The 15,778-nt window shown below is 40.8% G+C and overlaps 1 protein-coding gene across 4 annotated transcripts in view; it reads right to left on the minus strand.

The window, feature by feature from the left end:
- Window positions 1-232: 232 nt before the first annotated feature.
- Window positions 233-15,778, minus strand: part of si:ch73-105b23.6 (fibrillin-2) — a 28,546-nt gene continuing 13,000 nt past the window's right edge. For 2 of the 4 annotated variants that reach the window (XM_040140037.1, XM_040140033.1), the window contains 17 exons: window positions 15,183-15,774; window positions 14,387-14,536; window positions 13,935-14,152; window positions 13,121-13,196; window positions 11,790-12,080; window positions 10,670-10,906; window positions 10,429-10,581; window positions 10,109-10,287; window positions 8,570-8,762; window positions 8,319-8,438; window positions 8,112-8,231; window positions 6,925-6,945; window positions 6,713-6,774; window positions 6,362-6,554; window positions 5,612-5,737; window positions 5,129-5,264; window positions 233-1,884 (listed from right to left, as the gene is read on the minus strand). In XM_040140037.1, the coding sequence (XP_039995971.1) occupies window positions 1,743-1,884; window positions 5,129-5,264; window positions 5,612-5,737; window positions 6,362-6,554; window positions 6,713-6,774; window positions 6,925-6,945; window positions 8,112-8,231; window positions 8,319-8,438; window positions 8,570-8,762; window positions 10,109-10,287; window positions 10,429-10,581; window positions 10,670-10,906; window positions 11,790-12,080; window positions 13,121-13,196; window positions 13,935-14,152; window positions 14,387-14,536; window positions 15,183-15,774 (3,009 nt within the window). In that variant the 3' untranslated portion in view covers window positions 233-1,742. The remainder of the gene's footprint in view (window positions 1,885-5,128; window positions 5,265-5,611; window positions 5,738-6,361; window positions 6,555-6,712; window positions 6,775-6,924; window positions 6,946-8,111; window positions 8,232-8,318; window positions 8,439-8,569; window positions 8,763-10,108; window positions 10,288-10,428; window positions 10,582-10,669; window positions 10,907-11,789; window positions 12,081-13,120; window positions 13,197-13,934; window positions 14,153-14,386; window positions 14,537-15,182; window positions 15,775-15,778) is intronic. The other 2 variants (XM_040140035.1, XM_040140034.1) reach the window with 2 other exon arrangements.

Consider the following 15,778-nt stretch of genomic DNA (forward strand, 5'->3'; position numbering starts at 1 on the left):
ATTACTTCTTTTACTCAAGTAAAGGATCTGACTGCTTCCTCCACAACTGGAAATGTTGTATTTTCTTACTCCAGTGCATTTATTTGACAACCTTAGTTACTAGTTACATTGAAGGTCAAACTATGACACACGGTCCAGGAAACTGCCACAGAGATTATGTAATTGGTAATTTAATCTTGAAAATAATTTTTTGAGAAATATTTTATTCATAGCAGTGGTGAAACCTCTTAAAAAAACTTGCAGTTAGTCAGATTACACACAACCAGTGGGCAAACTGTGACCTTGGGGCCTTCGGAGTAGGGCGTATATGTAGGTAAAATTTATAACGGAGTATTTTTATGCTATGGTATTACATAAGTGAAAGATCTGAGTACTTCTTCCACCACTGATTAGATGACATATTAATGTTTAATTTAAAATCGGATTTTGGCAGGTCCGTATTACTTTGATATGCAGTTTAATTGATTTGAAGTAACTGTATACAATGATCAATACTGCACTGACAGTCAATGGAAGACACGATTTTAATACAGTAGTAGAAGTAGAGGCGTCCTTTATTCCAATGTCCTTCATTTTCAGAATGTGAAGTGCTTTTCCACCCTGCCAAGAATAACATTTGGAGGAAATGACGTTATTGTTTCAGTAGGACCACTTTTTAAAGACACTGAGTTCAATCAGCTGCCAGCAACTAGAGCTTGTTGTGTATCAGCTTGTAGGAAGATGACAATGTGTTAATCCTTTTCCTCCTAAATTGCAGGTCAAGGTGAGATGTAGACAAAAACTCTACAGTCGGTCTATGGATTAACTGTCTTATACTCAAGGATACCAAGGAAACCTGGAGCTTTCTGTTTAGAAGACCATATCTTTAGCCACACGGCCATTCTTTTCCCAACATTAGTAAATTGACATGATTGTTTCGATAGCTAAATTCAATGTATACTCTCACCAGCTCTTGAAGTCACAGCAGCAATGTTACTAACATAGCTTTTAACCTGCATTGACAGTCCAGCTTTACAAAAGACAGCTGCCAGTTGAAACACTGAATTTCTCTGCTGTGTTAAATTAACAGAGAGACAATCCAGTGAGAAGAATCATTTGCCGTCTGTTGTGTAATTCCAAAGTGAGATGAATGCTTTTTTGTGTGTGTGTGTGTTTGCAAAATAATAACACTTACATAAATTAAATCAACGATGTTTTGTTGATTATGAGTGACGCTGATTTTCCAAATATGGATGTGTTACTGTACATTTTGGACAGGTGCAATATCAAGCTCGGCACTGAATATAATTGTGAACAGAGGGAGGGCGCACGATGCCAGGTGTGCTGGCAGCTGCTAAAATTGATATCCAGGATGCTGTTGGCCTAGTATCAGCTGGAAGCTAAAGACCACTGCAGTGGTTTACTTTTCATCGCCGTCTCCAGCCAAGAGATTGTCGAGTTCTGCTGGGTCAGACTCTGACTGTAAACTGTTGTCCAGCCGAAAAAACTTTCAGCTCACAATTGGCAGGTCCATCGCTCAGTGGAGAGGATCTGAAATAATTGACTTTAAAAGTCCCTTGGGTTTAATTACTTGTTTGTTACCGTATAAATAAGAGTCATTCATCCTGTCATGATAAGACAGACAGTGGCTCCAAAAGTGCTTGCATTGTGTTTGTAAGTCCGTGCATTTTTGTGTACAAGCTTTACTGTCTGTGTGAGTGATGTTCACACATCCATGTCTGTTTATACGGTTTTAGTGTGTGCTATCTGAGGCGCTGCCTGGGTGCGATGTTGTCTATGATCCGGGGGCTGCAGTGGGTCATGTAGTGCAGGGCAGGGTCGGAGTAGTTGAAGGGCGGAGGGTTGTACTGCTCTTGGATGTGGTCTGGCAACAAGTGGGGGAGGCTGGAAGGAAAACACATGAGGCATTCAGACTGTAGAAGTAAACAAGGAATCACTGGAGTCTGCCTCTCAAGATGCTGGAAAGTTGAAAACATGGAGAGGGATGTCCATATTATTTCTTGCACTCAATTATGGACCTAATGGGCCATTATGTAATTTGAAACTGGAGAGTGGTAGTAATACTGCCAGGAGTTAAATTTCTGCATATTTTTGCACCTTATTCAGTGAATTCCTGGCTTTGATTACTAATGTCTCTAATTCTCCATTCAGTAGATCATTCATTTCAGGAAAATTTATGTAAATGTTTGGATGGGCAGCAGTTGTTATGCAGTTGGAATAATCATTGGATCATGAATATTCATGCAGGTTCTAGCCTAGATATTCGGAGTGTTGAAAGATGCTGAAATCTGGGTCTAAAGCTGATTTGAAACAGTATGCATACATGTTGGATGCTTCTCTAGATTCACTGTTGTCTGATGTGCAGTTCAGATGTTTTGGATTGTATATCATTATGGTTGTTCTCTGTGCAAATATGTATATCCTCTCTGGCAATGAGGTACAGACTGTGCAACCTGGTGTGCCATGAATTATTTTGTGAATAAAAACCAAAGGAAAAAACACAATCCTTGCCAAATAATTTCATGCAAACTTGCATAATGACTGTACAAACCCCTTCAGACCATTTGACCCTGAAACTTAGTCTAAATTGTAGTCAAGCTCCTGATATTTTATATATAAAGCTGGTTCTTTTGTATTTTATAAAAACAATGCTGCAGAACACTGTGAAAACCTACGTTTGATGTTACATCACGGGAAGTTAAACAGGAACATTGGAAATATTGCATTAAATCATTGCTGCTCCATCTCCATCATATCACATACATCTGGGATCTTAAGTATTATTATATCATACCATATAATCTTGTTCAAAGACAACGGCATAACCTCCTCCCTGTTTTTTGCTTCTCACTCTAATCTAACAACATAATCCCACAACGCAGGCACAGATCCCGGCCATTATATCCATAGGGTCCAGTTTACTGATAGCAGAGAAAGCAGGCCAGTCAACCGGGGGATTATGCGTCTCTATGGCCCACTAACACCTGGCCCAGATGCCATACATCTGTACACACATGATGGGGCCAAGGACACGTGCGCATTATGATGCACAAAGTCCCAAAAAGATACACTGCTATACACATTCACACACACATATACTATACATTTGGATATGATGTATCAGGTCATGTTTCAGTCTGGCCTTCCATTCAACATGACACAGTCAGCTTTATACTTAAATCCTACGGTGATGTGGTGTTTTTACATGTGGGATTGACCGTGTGGTTAAATCATTTCAATCTCTTTATTGTGAATGGCTTTTCGATCTTTGTTGTCTAACTAAATCCTAAAAAGCCTGAAGAAGTACTGTAACCTTCCTCACAATAGCAAAAACCAATTTTTTTATATTTATTTAAAGGAATAGTTCTTGCTGAGAAAAATGATACCACTCTCATATCTGTATGGTAAATATGAAGCTGCTTAATTTAGCTTAGCATAAAGACTGGAAACAGCTAGCCTAGCTCTTTCTGAAGATTCCACTTGCCAGCCCCTCTAAAGCTCATTAATTAGCACATTATACTATCCATACAAAAAGGAAGTTAGTTACTGGTAACGCCTAAGAAATAGTCTGGATTGTAATTCTAAATAAAACCCCAATGAGTATGGTAAAGTGTCCTTATACTTTGGCTTTTGTATGGAAAATGAAATATTGTGTTAAATAGTAGGCAGATTTTGCTACCTTTGGACAGAGGCATGCTAGCTGTTTCCCCGTTTCCAGTCTCTATGCCAAGCTAAGCTAACTGGCTTAGCTTCGTATTTACCATACATATGTGAGACTTGCATCAATCCTCTCAGCCAACTCTCTGCAAGACAGCAAATGAGGATATTCAGCAAAAAGTTGAACTATCCCTTTTAAGAAAATGGATGACTGGATGCTTTGATGATGCGTCTTTAGCCATTTTCCTGTGAGCAAACAAAGCACCTCTAATCTGTGGATGTGTTACCCTCATCATCACCTTGGTTTACTGTATATTATATCTGCAAACATTCCTCAGTGTTACCCAAGTGCAGTTTCATAACTCGGACCAAAGCTGTTAGTAGGAAGTGTTTTTGTTTAATATAGTAAGAGAGTGGGCAGTCCGTCCTCCGGCTGAGAAGTTAAATAGAAGAAGACAGTGCTGCAGCAGCAGTACAGAAGACAGGATTTAAAACCTCCAAGTTGCTGTAAAGGATTGTCTCTGGGCAGATCTACTTGACTAGTATACCTTGAAACAGTGTAACAGTGAGTGTGTGTGTGTGTGTGTGTGTGTGTGTGTGTGTGTGTGTGTGTGTGTGTGTGTGTGTGTGTGTGTGTGTGTGTGTGTGTGTGGTATGGTCTGGTCATTCTCTGCAGCAGTATATTTTGTGGTGACTTGCAATGAACCCTGCCTCACCCTGCCCAAAGGAGCTGCTGACCCACCTAAAAACACGGTTTTATATTTATTCGTGAGTGAGTTTTTAGTGCCCAGTGATGGTCGAGCCATTGTTTTGAGTGAGGACAGACCTTGTCTTAGAAAGGCAGTAATGAGGCTGTTATGCTCAATACACACCAGAAAAAAACTGTCTAATGAGTGATGGTCACTGCACACAAAAAAAAAAAAATGGCAGGAGGGTGTGCCAAAAGAGAAACAGCCATGTTGATACATAAATCTAAAGCACTGAAGCTGGAACCACGATAGGTGAATAGTTTGCACTCAGCTATATTTTGGTTAAAATGTGACTTATTGCAATATATAGTATGGTTTAAAAGTGGAGAAATGGATTATGCTGCATGACTGGTTTGGCAATTTGCTATGGAAGTTTTGATAGTTTCTTTTGTGTTGCGAAACGAGGTCACTGTCGGAATCCATTGTATCTAATGTGAATCTAAGCTGGCCACGGATACAAGCATTTTAAAACCACCTGCAAAGGCTACAAGGAGCATTTGATGCTCAAAATGTAGTGTTTTTTGGTGGAGTATTCAGCACAAAAATAGCGGGAGAGCAGCATCATCGGCTGCGATCAAACACAACCTGTATAATATTGTTATCATACGATTCTTTCAAAAACCATTAATAGTTAAAAAGTAAAAATCTTAATCTTTATATTTCAGTCAGTCATGCTTTCATGCACAAAGTTAAAAAAAAATTCTGCTTCATGTCCTACTCACTCTCCAGTAACAGTCTTCTTGCAGCAGCAGAAGCAGGCCAGCGCAGCCAGGAGAAGCAGCAGGAGCAGAGGGATGCCGATGCCCAGAACCAGCCCCAGAACAAGGTCCAGCTCCACATCGCTCACCTTGTCTCTCTCTGGAACGGGTCAGTCAGTATTAAGTCATGGCAAAATGTGGCAAACTCTCATCAATTCAAGTCACATATTGCTTCACAAGGTGAGGAAGGACAGGATAAATGTTAGTGTCATTTACAGGTCTGTGAATGAAAAAAAAAAACAATGATTTTTATTAAATCATGATCTGCAAAATGCCTACATCCACCATAAAAAGGCATATTTGAAAGGCATGAATTTCAGTAGTAAATGCAGTTTCTGGTAAATGTTTTATGGGATTGGTACTCATAATATTGATTTGGATAGTTGATTAGCCTTAGAGCCATTGCTCTACCTGCAGGATGGATGTAAAGTATGCTCCGATCCTCACCTAATACACAGGACTGGGTTTCATCCACATCAGTGCCGTTACAAACACACCTGTAGCCTCCGTAAGTGTTGGCACAGAGAGCTGGATGGGCACACACCGCCTCCTTGGCCTTACACTCATCCAGATCTGTAGGTGGGGACAGAGAGGCAGTCTTACTGACACAACATGCTGCAGTATATTTTATACTTTACCACAATACTATGGCAAACTGAAACACTGTAATACATAATGTTAGCCACAGTTATTATGTTAAAGGTAAAGTGTTATGCTATTGCTCCCTGCTTTTCCTACTTGCCAATCCTATATAAAGGTAATAGTTTACTATACTTACTATATGAAGTATAGATTCCTATACTACTGCATTTCAATTGTAGTCATTATGATAATTACCCTTATTAACAAGTGATGACCGTTTTTTAAAATGCATTTTTTGAAGTGGCGTTATAAACATTATAACCATGATGAAACAATAACAACTAAAAACCAATGGCAAATAACAGAATGTCAGACTTAACAAGATAACAAAATTTAATAAAACCCACAAACTACAGTGACATGTTTTATTTAGTACTATGAAAAACATTGTGTCAAACAACAGAACTCGGATGAAAAAGTGAAAAAGTGTGATGAATTCATTTTAAAACAGTCCCGAGGCTTGCTGAGCTTGTACATAGAAATGCAAACTTTCCTTCCAAAAAATAAAGAAATAAATGAATAAAAAGCAAATGGGAATCACCAAAAGTATCTTACCATCAACTTCAATGGCACGGATATCATAGAGGCTGCTAACTCTGGCCAGGTAGTCTCTGATATACCAGTGGGGTGTGTCACTGGACACGTTGATACGATATTCATCCAAACCTGGTTTGGAGCCCAGTAATGCGTCCTTCTTACTGGCGTTGTAGAATTTGTTCTGGAAACCCATCAACAGAATGTCCACCAGCTTAGGAATAAGCAGAAATAGATCATTATTTTGCTGTATGTAAATTGGTTCAATTATGTTATCAGTACATCAGTATACAGGTTACTAATTTGTGTTTTACCAGACAACCCTGGCACACCGCCCCACCCACACACACACACACACACACACACACACACCTGTTTGAGTCCGTCAGATCTGTTCTTCTTCCAACTCACAGAGACATTGAACAAATTAGACCCTGCAGAAACACAACAGCAGCAAAGGTTGTGTGATGGCTTCTTGGTACCATATACTGTGTGGGCATGTTTACCATGGTAATGCCAGAGGCAGGGCCAAGCTAGGCTAAAGCTCTTGAAGCCATAGAATTGAAGTATATGGGAGCTCTTACCTGGAGGGTTGGCAGAGTCACCTGTGGAGAAACACATCAAATACACCGGTGACACACTGGACATGTGCAGGACATGTGTTCTCATAAACACATTTTAATTCATTTAGTGTTAGTTTAGTTATCTAGTGCATCAGGACTCAGCAGATCACAGTTACATCTGACCTCTGCTCAGGTTGTTGATATATTGTTGATATATTGATAGATACTGTGAGGGATTATAATTATATTTTAGTAGTGTTTGTTACTGGTAATGCACTTTGAAATACATCCATGTATTTCAAAGTGTGTTTTTTACAACACTTAACAGGGAAGTTGTCTGCAGGTATAGCGTGGAACCGCACAGTTTTCCAACCGTGTTGTGGAACTTGTTAATCTTATTTTGGACTTTTAGAATATACAGATAAACGGTGGCAATTTTTGATGGAATCATTATTGTTTTACAAAGTTTAATTTGTATGAGGAACAGTGGATTCATAAATCCATTTTGCTTTCATCCACAGGAGGAGTAAATGTGAGCTATCTGCAGGGAAATGTGCACTGAGCACAATAGTGTAAGATATCCCACCTGGACAAAGCTATTTGAACAGGTGTGGTGAAATTCATGAATAGAGCGCTATACTGACAAAGCACAATATTTTTTAACCCTCACACGACAAACTATACAATCATACAACAGTCCTGAGTTGTCTAATATGACTCTCTGCAACCGTGGGAATCATTCCCATCACTAACCGCCATCCCAGTTGAATGACTGAAAAATAAATGAAAACCCTTGTACAGGTATATCATGACTATGTGGGGGCTTTCAACATAACACATGAAATTTAAAAAAAATTGTGTACAACATTTTGTATAAACATTATGTCAAAGATCATAATAAGGAAATCCTACTGTAAAGAAAGATACAGTCAGTAAATTTACAGCAAATATACAAGATTCACCAGAGGTGTATCGTGTGCACTGACTGCATGTAGGTATACTGTATAGTGTTTTGGTACATACAGCACAGTACACGTTAGCCTTATAGGGACTCTAGTTGGCACAGTTTCTCATGTTTGTCAACAGTTCCTTTATTGCTAAGTAAAAAAACACAAAAACAAAATGTTACTGTACTATATTTACTGTCATTTGGACTTGTATTATCTGCTGGTGGCTAAATGACAGTGAAAACATGATTGTGCACATACCACATCCATCAGTGTCCTTGGTGTCCTTGTATCTACAGACGCAGTCAACAGAGCCCGGCTTGTTCTTACACTCAAACTTAGCATTGGGGCAGGTTGAGAGCTCTGCACACTCGTCTATATCTACAGCATAGACAAACGCAGATGTGCAGTGAAATCATTGTACATGAATGTGTTATTATTCATACTGAAGTGTTGTGTATTCAGTACCTGTGCAGTTGTGCCCGTTTCCAGTAAAGCCGGGCTTACATGTGCAGGTGTAGTTCTGCTTTGTGCTGCGGCAGTCGGCATCTTTGTGGCAGGGGAAGGGGAAAGGAGGGATACACATGTCTGAGAAGGTTTACAGAGAAACAAGAATAAGATAAATCATAGTCTATGGGGTCAAATTGCTGTCACCAAACCTGATGATGTGACTGCACAAAAAAAATCCCGCAACCAAAAATCAATATTGTGCCACAAACCATGCTCAAAGCACTTGTATCCTTGTTTTCCTTTGGCGACAGTATCCTCGGGACAATCTCCACAGGTGAACTGATCAAGCTCTGTCTTCGACTGGCACTTCACCCCTCGGAAACAGGGCTTGCCTTGACATACGTCTGAAGTGTTCCCACAGAACTTCCCACTGAACCCCTTTGGGCACAAGCACCCCACCACCTGTGAGGAGAAAAAAGAATGAACAGAAAGGAAGACGGACACAGCACAACTTACTGTATACGACCTTAAGAGATACTACATTCAAACAGACTTCTTCAGAGATTTTTAGATTTGGAGAATATTTTATTCTTAATGTACCACATGCACGTCAATGCACCAACAAGGATGCATTTTCAACAGTCCCAACTTATCCTAAACTCTATGAGTGATGGAATAGTCAAAACAGTTACATCTTTCTTCTTCCCTAAACCACATTTCTTAAACTCCAATCGGAAACATCATCAAGTCAAGGACAGATGTTAAGGAGACTTTCTGAGCAGTTGGGAGAAGAACCACAGTGTTGAGAGAATCCAAAACTAAATTTAAGAAAGAGATACTGTGACTTTGGACACGAACACTTATTTGAAAAACTAGATTATGAATCGAGATATTTTAGTAAATGCTAAAGCCATACTTCAAGGCATTAGTACAAATCATCAGATGCTGTCTCAACACTGAATTTACATTCAAGTAAATATGGCATCCAAAATATTTTTTTAAATGAACAGGCCAACCAGTGAAAAGGATAAAGCAAGATTAAGTTAAATTACAGGCATGGGCCCACATTATGATATATCTTATTTAGATTAGCATTTATTTTATTCCATTTTAGGGAATCTGTTTCAGCTGTAACGCTTTATAATAATTATTACTGTTTATTCCTACTAACAGTGCTAACATGTTGATTTTTAGCAGGTTATACTGTTTACCATGTTCCTTGTCTTAATTTGACATGTTAGCATGCTAACATTTGCTAATTAGGACTAAACCCAAAGTGCGGCCGATGATGGTGTTAGAGGAATAGTTAGGGGATCGACGAAGTTATTAGAATTCATTGTCTGGAAACTATGATTGTCTGTACCAAATTTTGCGCCAATTCATCAAGTAGATGTTGAGATATTTCAGTCTGGACCAAAGTGGTGGACCGACATTGCCATCCCTAGAGCCATGAAACTACTGCAATCAGTAAAACATTTATTGTATTCATATCTAAGGAATACAATCCAAAAAATACCTTTTAAAATAATTCCAAAATGAGAAAATGTAATGAGGTGATGCCTTGTTGGCTCTTTATCATTTTTATCAGGGCTGCCACTTGAATAATTCCAGCTTAGTTAATTTAGTTAGAAATCCTCCTAAAACAAAATTTTTGTCTGTACTAGATCTGCTTGTACCTGTTCAGGGTCAACACCAGCAAAAACGGGCAAATTTTCAAATTGAAGTTCTGAATGTCAGGTGATGAAAATATGATGTATGAGAAAAGGAACTGCATTAGAAACAAGCATCAATTAAATTAAAAAATGTACCTGGAACCTTCCCTGCTGGTGGTTTTCAGCGATGCTGTCATACTGGCAGGTTCCTCCATTGAGGCAGTTGCAAACGCGTAGAATGGGGGTAAACAGGGAGCTAGTGAGCTCGTCACTGACCTTGATGGTCAGCTGGACAGGCTGGGTGCTGAGGGGAGTCCATGTCAGGTAGCCATCACCTGGAGCAGAAGGCACAGGAGTCATACAACATTACTGTAAAGCAAATGTCAACTGTAACAGCGATGGATCAACGGGGCGGGGGGGGGGGTTGCAAAGACTTGAGGGAAAAGTGTCTTTATTTTTGTGTGTGTGTGTCTCACCGCTGCCAATAGAAGCCCGTGGAGGCCTGGGGTAGAGCAGTGAGTAGGTGATGGGGTCTCCGTTAGGGTCCTGAGCAACGATCTGAATGTTGACAGTAGAATTGACCTTACTGCAGATCACTGTGGGCTCTGTCAGTATGGGAGGCATGTTACCTGCCAGACCACAGACAGACCACATCACATTAGTACAGATCAATGATGAAAACACAAAGACCTTTCCAAAATAGTGTAGACGGCTTACCATAGATCAGAGCCAGATTTTGGTATTTCTTCTTGGCGTCCAGGGTCTGTAAGCCCAGGTCAGAGCTGCCAGATGCTAGGGTGTCATAGACACACTCCATGCTGCCTTTACATGTTCTCCTCAGCTCCTCCATCTCAGCAGGACTGACGCTTTCCATTAGGTGCTCAGAGGAGACATGCTCCAGTGGAACCAGTGGAGGCGGAGAGAACAACAGGCTCTCTGGGACTGGGACTGCCCCTAGAAACACACACATATGGGACCAGAAACAAGGGTAAATGTGGGTAGGGACAGGTGTAGCTATGAAAAATTCTTCAGATGTTCTCCATCAGACAGTACTGGGCTGAACTGCAATGGGCAGTCAAACTGGAGCCGTCATTTTCACTTGGCATTTTCAAGTAGTTTGTGAGAAATCTATTTTAATGTTGCTCTGTATTAAGTAAGACCACAAATTATTCAATACAGGGAGTCCAAAAATGGGTGTGGATGTTACAGGCTTGGCAGGTTCGAGATAAGTCGACAAGGCCCTCGGAAGTACAAAGCTATGGTAGTGTGGGAGAAGAGGCAGCATGGACGAGGTGTTGAACATGAAGCTATCCAATTCTGAAATCCGATTAACCCCTGTGTATTAATTTCATTTTCCAGAGATTCTCTGTGAATGGGAATGGAAAAGGCATAGGATTGAAGCATATATTTAAAGATGCATTAATTGTTTTTTTTTTTGGGGGGGGGGGGGTTCCCATTTTGGGCAGCACAACAAGCTGCAAACACAACATGGACGTGTTATTCATATGTTGAGTGTGTTACCAAACAGTTGCTGATTTACGCATCCAGCAGAAAACATTAGCATTCATTTGGGGTTGCCTTGCTTTTGACCTGATGAATGTAAGTCCAATATTCACTGCCCTTTTAGGTCTTTTTTGGTCTCTACCAAGTGCTGACGGAAATATCTGGCTCTTTAGCTGCTAAATGCTCCACTATGTTCACCGGCTAGTTGCTACTGTAGACGAAAGTACCCTTAGCTAGCGTTGGTTGACTTAACTCATATTTCTCAAAATGTTCTCAAATTTTCTCTTCAAACACAAATAAATGGTATAAGTGTATGGATCTATGGTCCACTCACAGGACATGCCAAAGTCATGCAGTCTCTCCTCTGGGGGGGGGTTGAGGTCAGCTAAGGGGAGGAGCCTGCCGTCGGACATGAGGAAGTCGTCTGAGCGGTTGGAGCTCCAGAGTCCCATGAGACCCACAGTGCGGTTGTAGAAGGTCTGAGGAACCTCCACCAAGGCCACCAGCTGATTGTGGCCGACAGCCCGCCATACCACCACATGGAGACCACCAGCGTATACTGCTGCACAGCGATTCATTGACATACAGCGCACAGCAAAGTCCTTCTCACCCATGTGCACGACACCTGAAAGGACAGTTAGGACATATTTGTCATATGATTAAGATAACAAAATTTAGGTCTTAAAGGGGCAATGTGTAAGAATTGGCAAACTGTCAAATTCATACTCCAAACAAATATCGGGCAACATTTTACCAGAAAGTTTGGGGTGTCCACCCCTATTGTTAGAAACAGGGAAGTGCACTCTTTGGTCCCTCCTGCCCCCTCACCTTCCCCTGTTTTGTAGTCGGACTGGCCATTGGGCCAAAAAAATCAGAGTGGGCCGCCACATCAGTAGGCTGGCGGGCCTTCAAAAATAGCGGTGGCAGGAGTAGAGGATGAGCCCCGAGAGGTTGAGGAATGCGAGGAAGAGGGAGAGCAGCTAGAGCAGCAGCATCAACAGCTGAGCTTGAGGAAAGAGCGAGGGAATGTCGCAGAGAGAGGATGGCTGCAGCACAGGTCTATAGCCTACTCGGTGTTAATAGTTCTTCATCCTCTCATGTTGGACTGTGGGCAGACTTTACTATCGCCTCTCGAGGTACAAAGTGGTATAGATGGTACGGGCTAGGGCTAGCTGGTTAGCATGCTAACTTCAGTAGATACCTCTGCAACACAATACATAGACGTCTTTGACATAATGTCAAAAAATGTTATTTCTTCACATTCTGTTGATAATTTTAGTTATTTGTTGAATGTTTTAAACTAAAATACTTTTACATATTGCCCCTTTAAATAGATATTTTTATTAACTGTTATGTAACCCTGTATAGAATTGTAATTGTATAATTTTCTAATTTTTTTAATCTGCTCCTAGACTATGGTATCTTATACAAAAAACAAAAAATAAAACAGTTTTTGGCGCTTTTGCCTTTATTTGATAGTTAGCAGTGAAGAGACAGGCAGGAAACATGGGGAAAAAGAAAGGCCATGGCATGCAACAAACCGCCTGGCCACAATCAAACCGCAGACATTGCAGTTATGTGGCATGCTCTGTAACCATTCAGCTACCAGAGTGCTCCATAAAACAGCTTTTTAACTGTATGTCAGGTATGTGATGTTATCATTACCAACTGTGAGTGGGACCTCAACATTATCCACGAAAACCTGGAGTCCATCTCCCTTCTCGGCACATCTCCATTCAATCTGAAAACGATACATGAAAATTACAGCTAGGTTAAAGTATGATTTACGATTATTATCTAATGTTTATTTTTACCTGCTTTAACAACTAGATGCACAACTGGATTTTAGCCGGCTTTAACAACTGAATGAGTAGGGTTTGCAGATTGATACTCATGTAATTACATGCTGTGTATTATACTGAAATTTGTCTAAGCTTAAGGTGCTCGTGTCTTTGGCTTTTATAAAAAAAACTGCAGAAGGCTGAAATAAATAATACAATGATACAATTATTATTCAAAAATTATGGAATTATTATTCAAAATAAATGGGTGGAATAAGGATCTTGATACTGAAACTCACTTATTCTATGTCACATTAGATTCCTGATGTTCAGTCAAATTGACATTTATTTAAACAGTACATATTTATACTTCTCAAAAGTTAGAACTGCACTCATCACGAGTTAGCTGACAAGATCGATTAAAGATACAACGTATCAAGTTGCGAGTTTTACAACCCACCATGTGGTGGCATGGAAGGTTGTGTTTTTTTTTTAATGTTGTTATCGGGCTTATTTTGAACTCCAATTCAGTGCTTAACACTCAATCATGAGGGTGGTATCGATCTCCTCATCTAACTCTCAGAGAGAAAGCAAATAGGCTTATTTTCAAAAATGTTACTATTCCTTTAATACACACAAACTGACTCTCTCTTAAGACACACTCACTCCAGCGCCTGCCGACAAACAAACACCCTGACCTTGCCAATGCCCTGGTGGAAGGCAGCCATGCGCACCACCACTGGGACCTCAATGATCCCCTTTGCATCTATGTGTAGCTTGTCAGTCTGTCCTTGCAGGGTGAAGATATTAGAGCCGGTGGTGGAAGAGAGACGCAATATCACAAACTCTCCCAGGGCCTTGAAGGAGTACTCCGTACCGTCAAAGGTGATGAAATGGAGGCTGCCATAGACCATTGCTGCAAGGGAAACATAGTAAAGAGAGGTTTTCTGGGATACAATTTAAATTCATATTACTAGACTTCTTGGATTAATGGTATGTTAAATTTTCTGGGAATAGGCAGACTGCTGAGTATCATGACTGGATGAATACATCATTATTTATTAAAAACAATGAACATATCGACTGATTACTGTATGTGCTCCTCTGCTGATTTTAACTTGCTTTGTGTTTACTGGGAGGAGTCCCTCACCTACACCCTGTGTCGCCTTCTTGGCCGGGGTGCAGCCGTCTGGGCAGGCCCAGCTGTAACCTTGGCAACGGTCCAGCGGTCTCTTGTTGAGGTACAGGTGACATAAAGGGGACTCAATACAACACCACTGGAATGGCAGGAGATCTTCATCTGGAGAGAGAAGCCCTGATTCAATTCGTACACTTAAAGGCAAGTAAGTGGCTGTGGCAGCATGGATTAGGTGGTCAGACAGACTGTCCTGTAAGTAGAAGGTTGCAGGTTTGATCCCAGCGACAGACATGCTTTTTACTTTGTCCTTGAGCAAGGCACTAATATCTTACTGACTCACAGTACTCATAACAGTAACTCGTAATAATGATAATAATAATAACCTTTTTCTGTCCATTGTTATAAAAATATTTAAAACATAGTAATTAATGAGAATTTCTTCTCAAATTTGTGTAGGAATTAGGTTACTTAATTCCTACGCATTAATCACTAAACAGTTGATGGGTATGATATCCAAATTTCCTTGAAAAAAACCTTTTGAAAAAAATTTGAAACAACAGAGTTTAGTGTCTATTTTGGTCTTAATCGTGAATACAACTTCATTTGTGCTGTCATTATTTTTTCGTGACCCCTGTGGAGCAGATCTTGAATCTGACTCGACTACTGTGTCTTGAAAATAACCCTGGATTAAAAACATTCCCTAGTGACTAATAAACTGTGTAAAGGGGACCGTTAGGAGTTGTTGGCTGTACTATAAATTCTACTTTTATGGTACATTTGACCAAAATTCCAGAATGACTTGTATTACCGATATGTTTCTGTACGCTGTGTATGGAGAAGTAGCGTTCGTTGTACCCAGCCAGCAGGGGACCTTCTGGTTCATACACACACCTCTTCCCTGAACCATATCTGTTGGACAGGACTGACTTGAAGATGTGCCCCCCTGCACCCCCCCAACGCTGACCCCTTAGCGTCTTCACTCTTAAGCCCAGATCGGTAGTGTCCTGTAAGAACGACAGGTCCTCCAGAGCCTGGGTGCGGATGCAAGGACATGAAGACAGCTCCTTTGTCCACTCAGCAGGGTCAGGCTCCTTCATTGCCCATGCTTGGCACCTGATTTGGGGATCTATGTCTGACCCTGCTGGTCCTGTCAAATCATACACCAGCTGACCTAACATCCCCAGGGTCCCTTTCACCTGTTGGGGCCTGTATCTGCCTCCAGGCCCGAAAAGGTTTTCTGGGGGGACAGTGGGCTCCTTGAATGAGGATTTTCCATCTGTGTAGCCAATGAGAGCGTCGTGATATTGCCTCTGGCCAGGACCCCAGTGCATCTCCCCATATCGCAAGAGGGCAAAGGAACGTGCTCCATCCGTAGTCAGGATACACTGGAAAGTGTTAATCTGA

Source organism: Xiphias gladius, chromosome 11 (genome assembly GCF_016859285.1).
Source record: "Xiphias gladius isolate SHS-SW01 ecotype Sanya breed wild chromosome 11, ASM1685928v1, whole genome shotgun sequence".
Classification (NCBI taxonomy): domain Eukaryota; kingdom Metazoa; phylum Chordata; class Actinopteri; order Istiophoriformes; family Xiphiidae; genus Xiphias; species Xiphias gladius.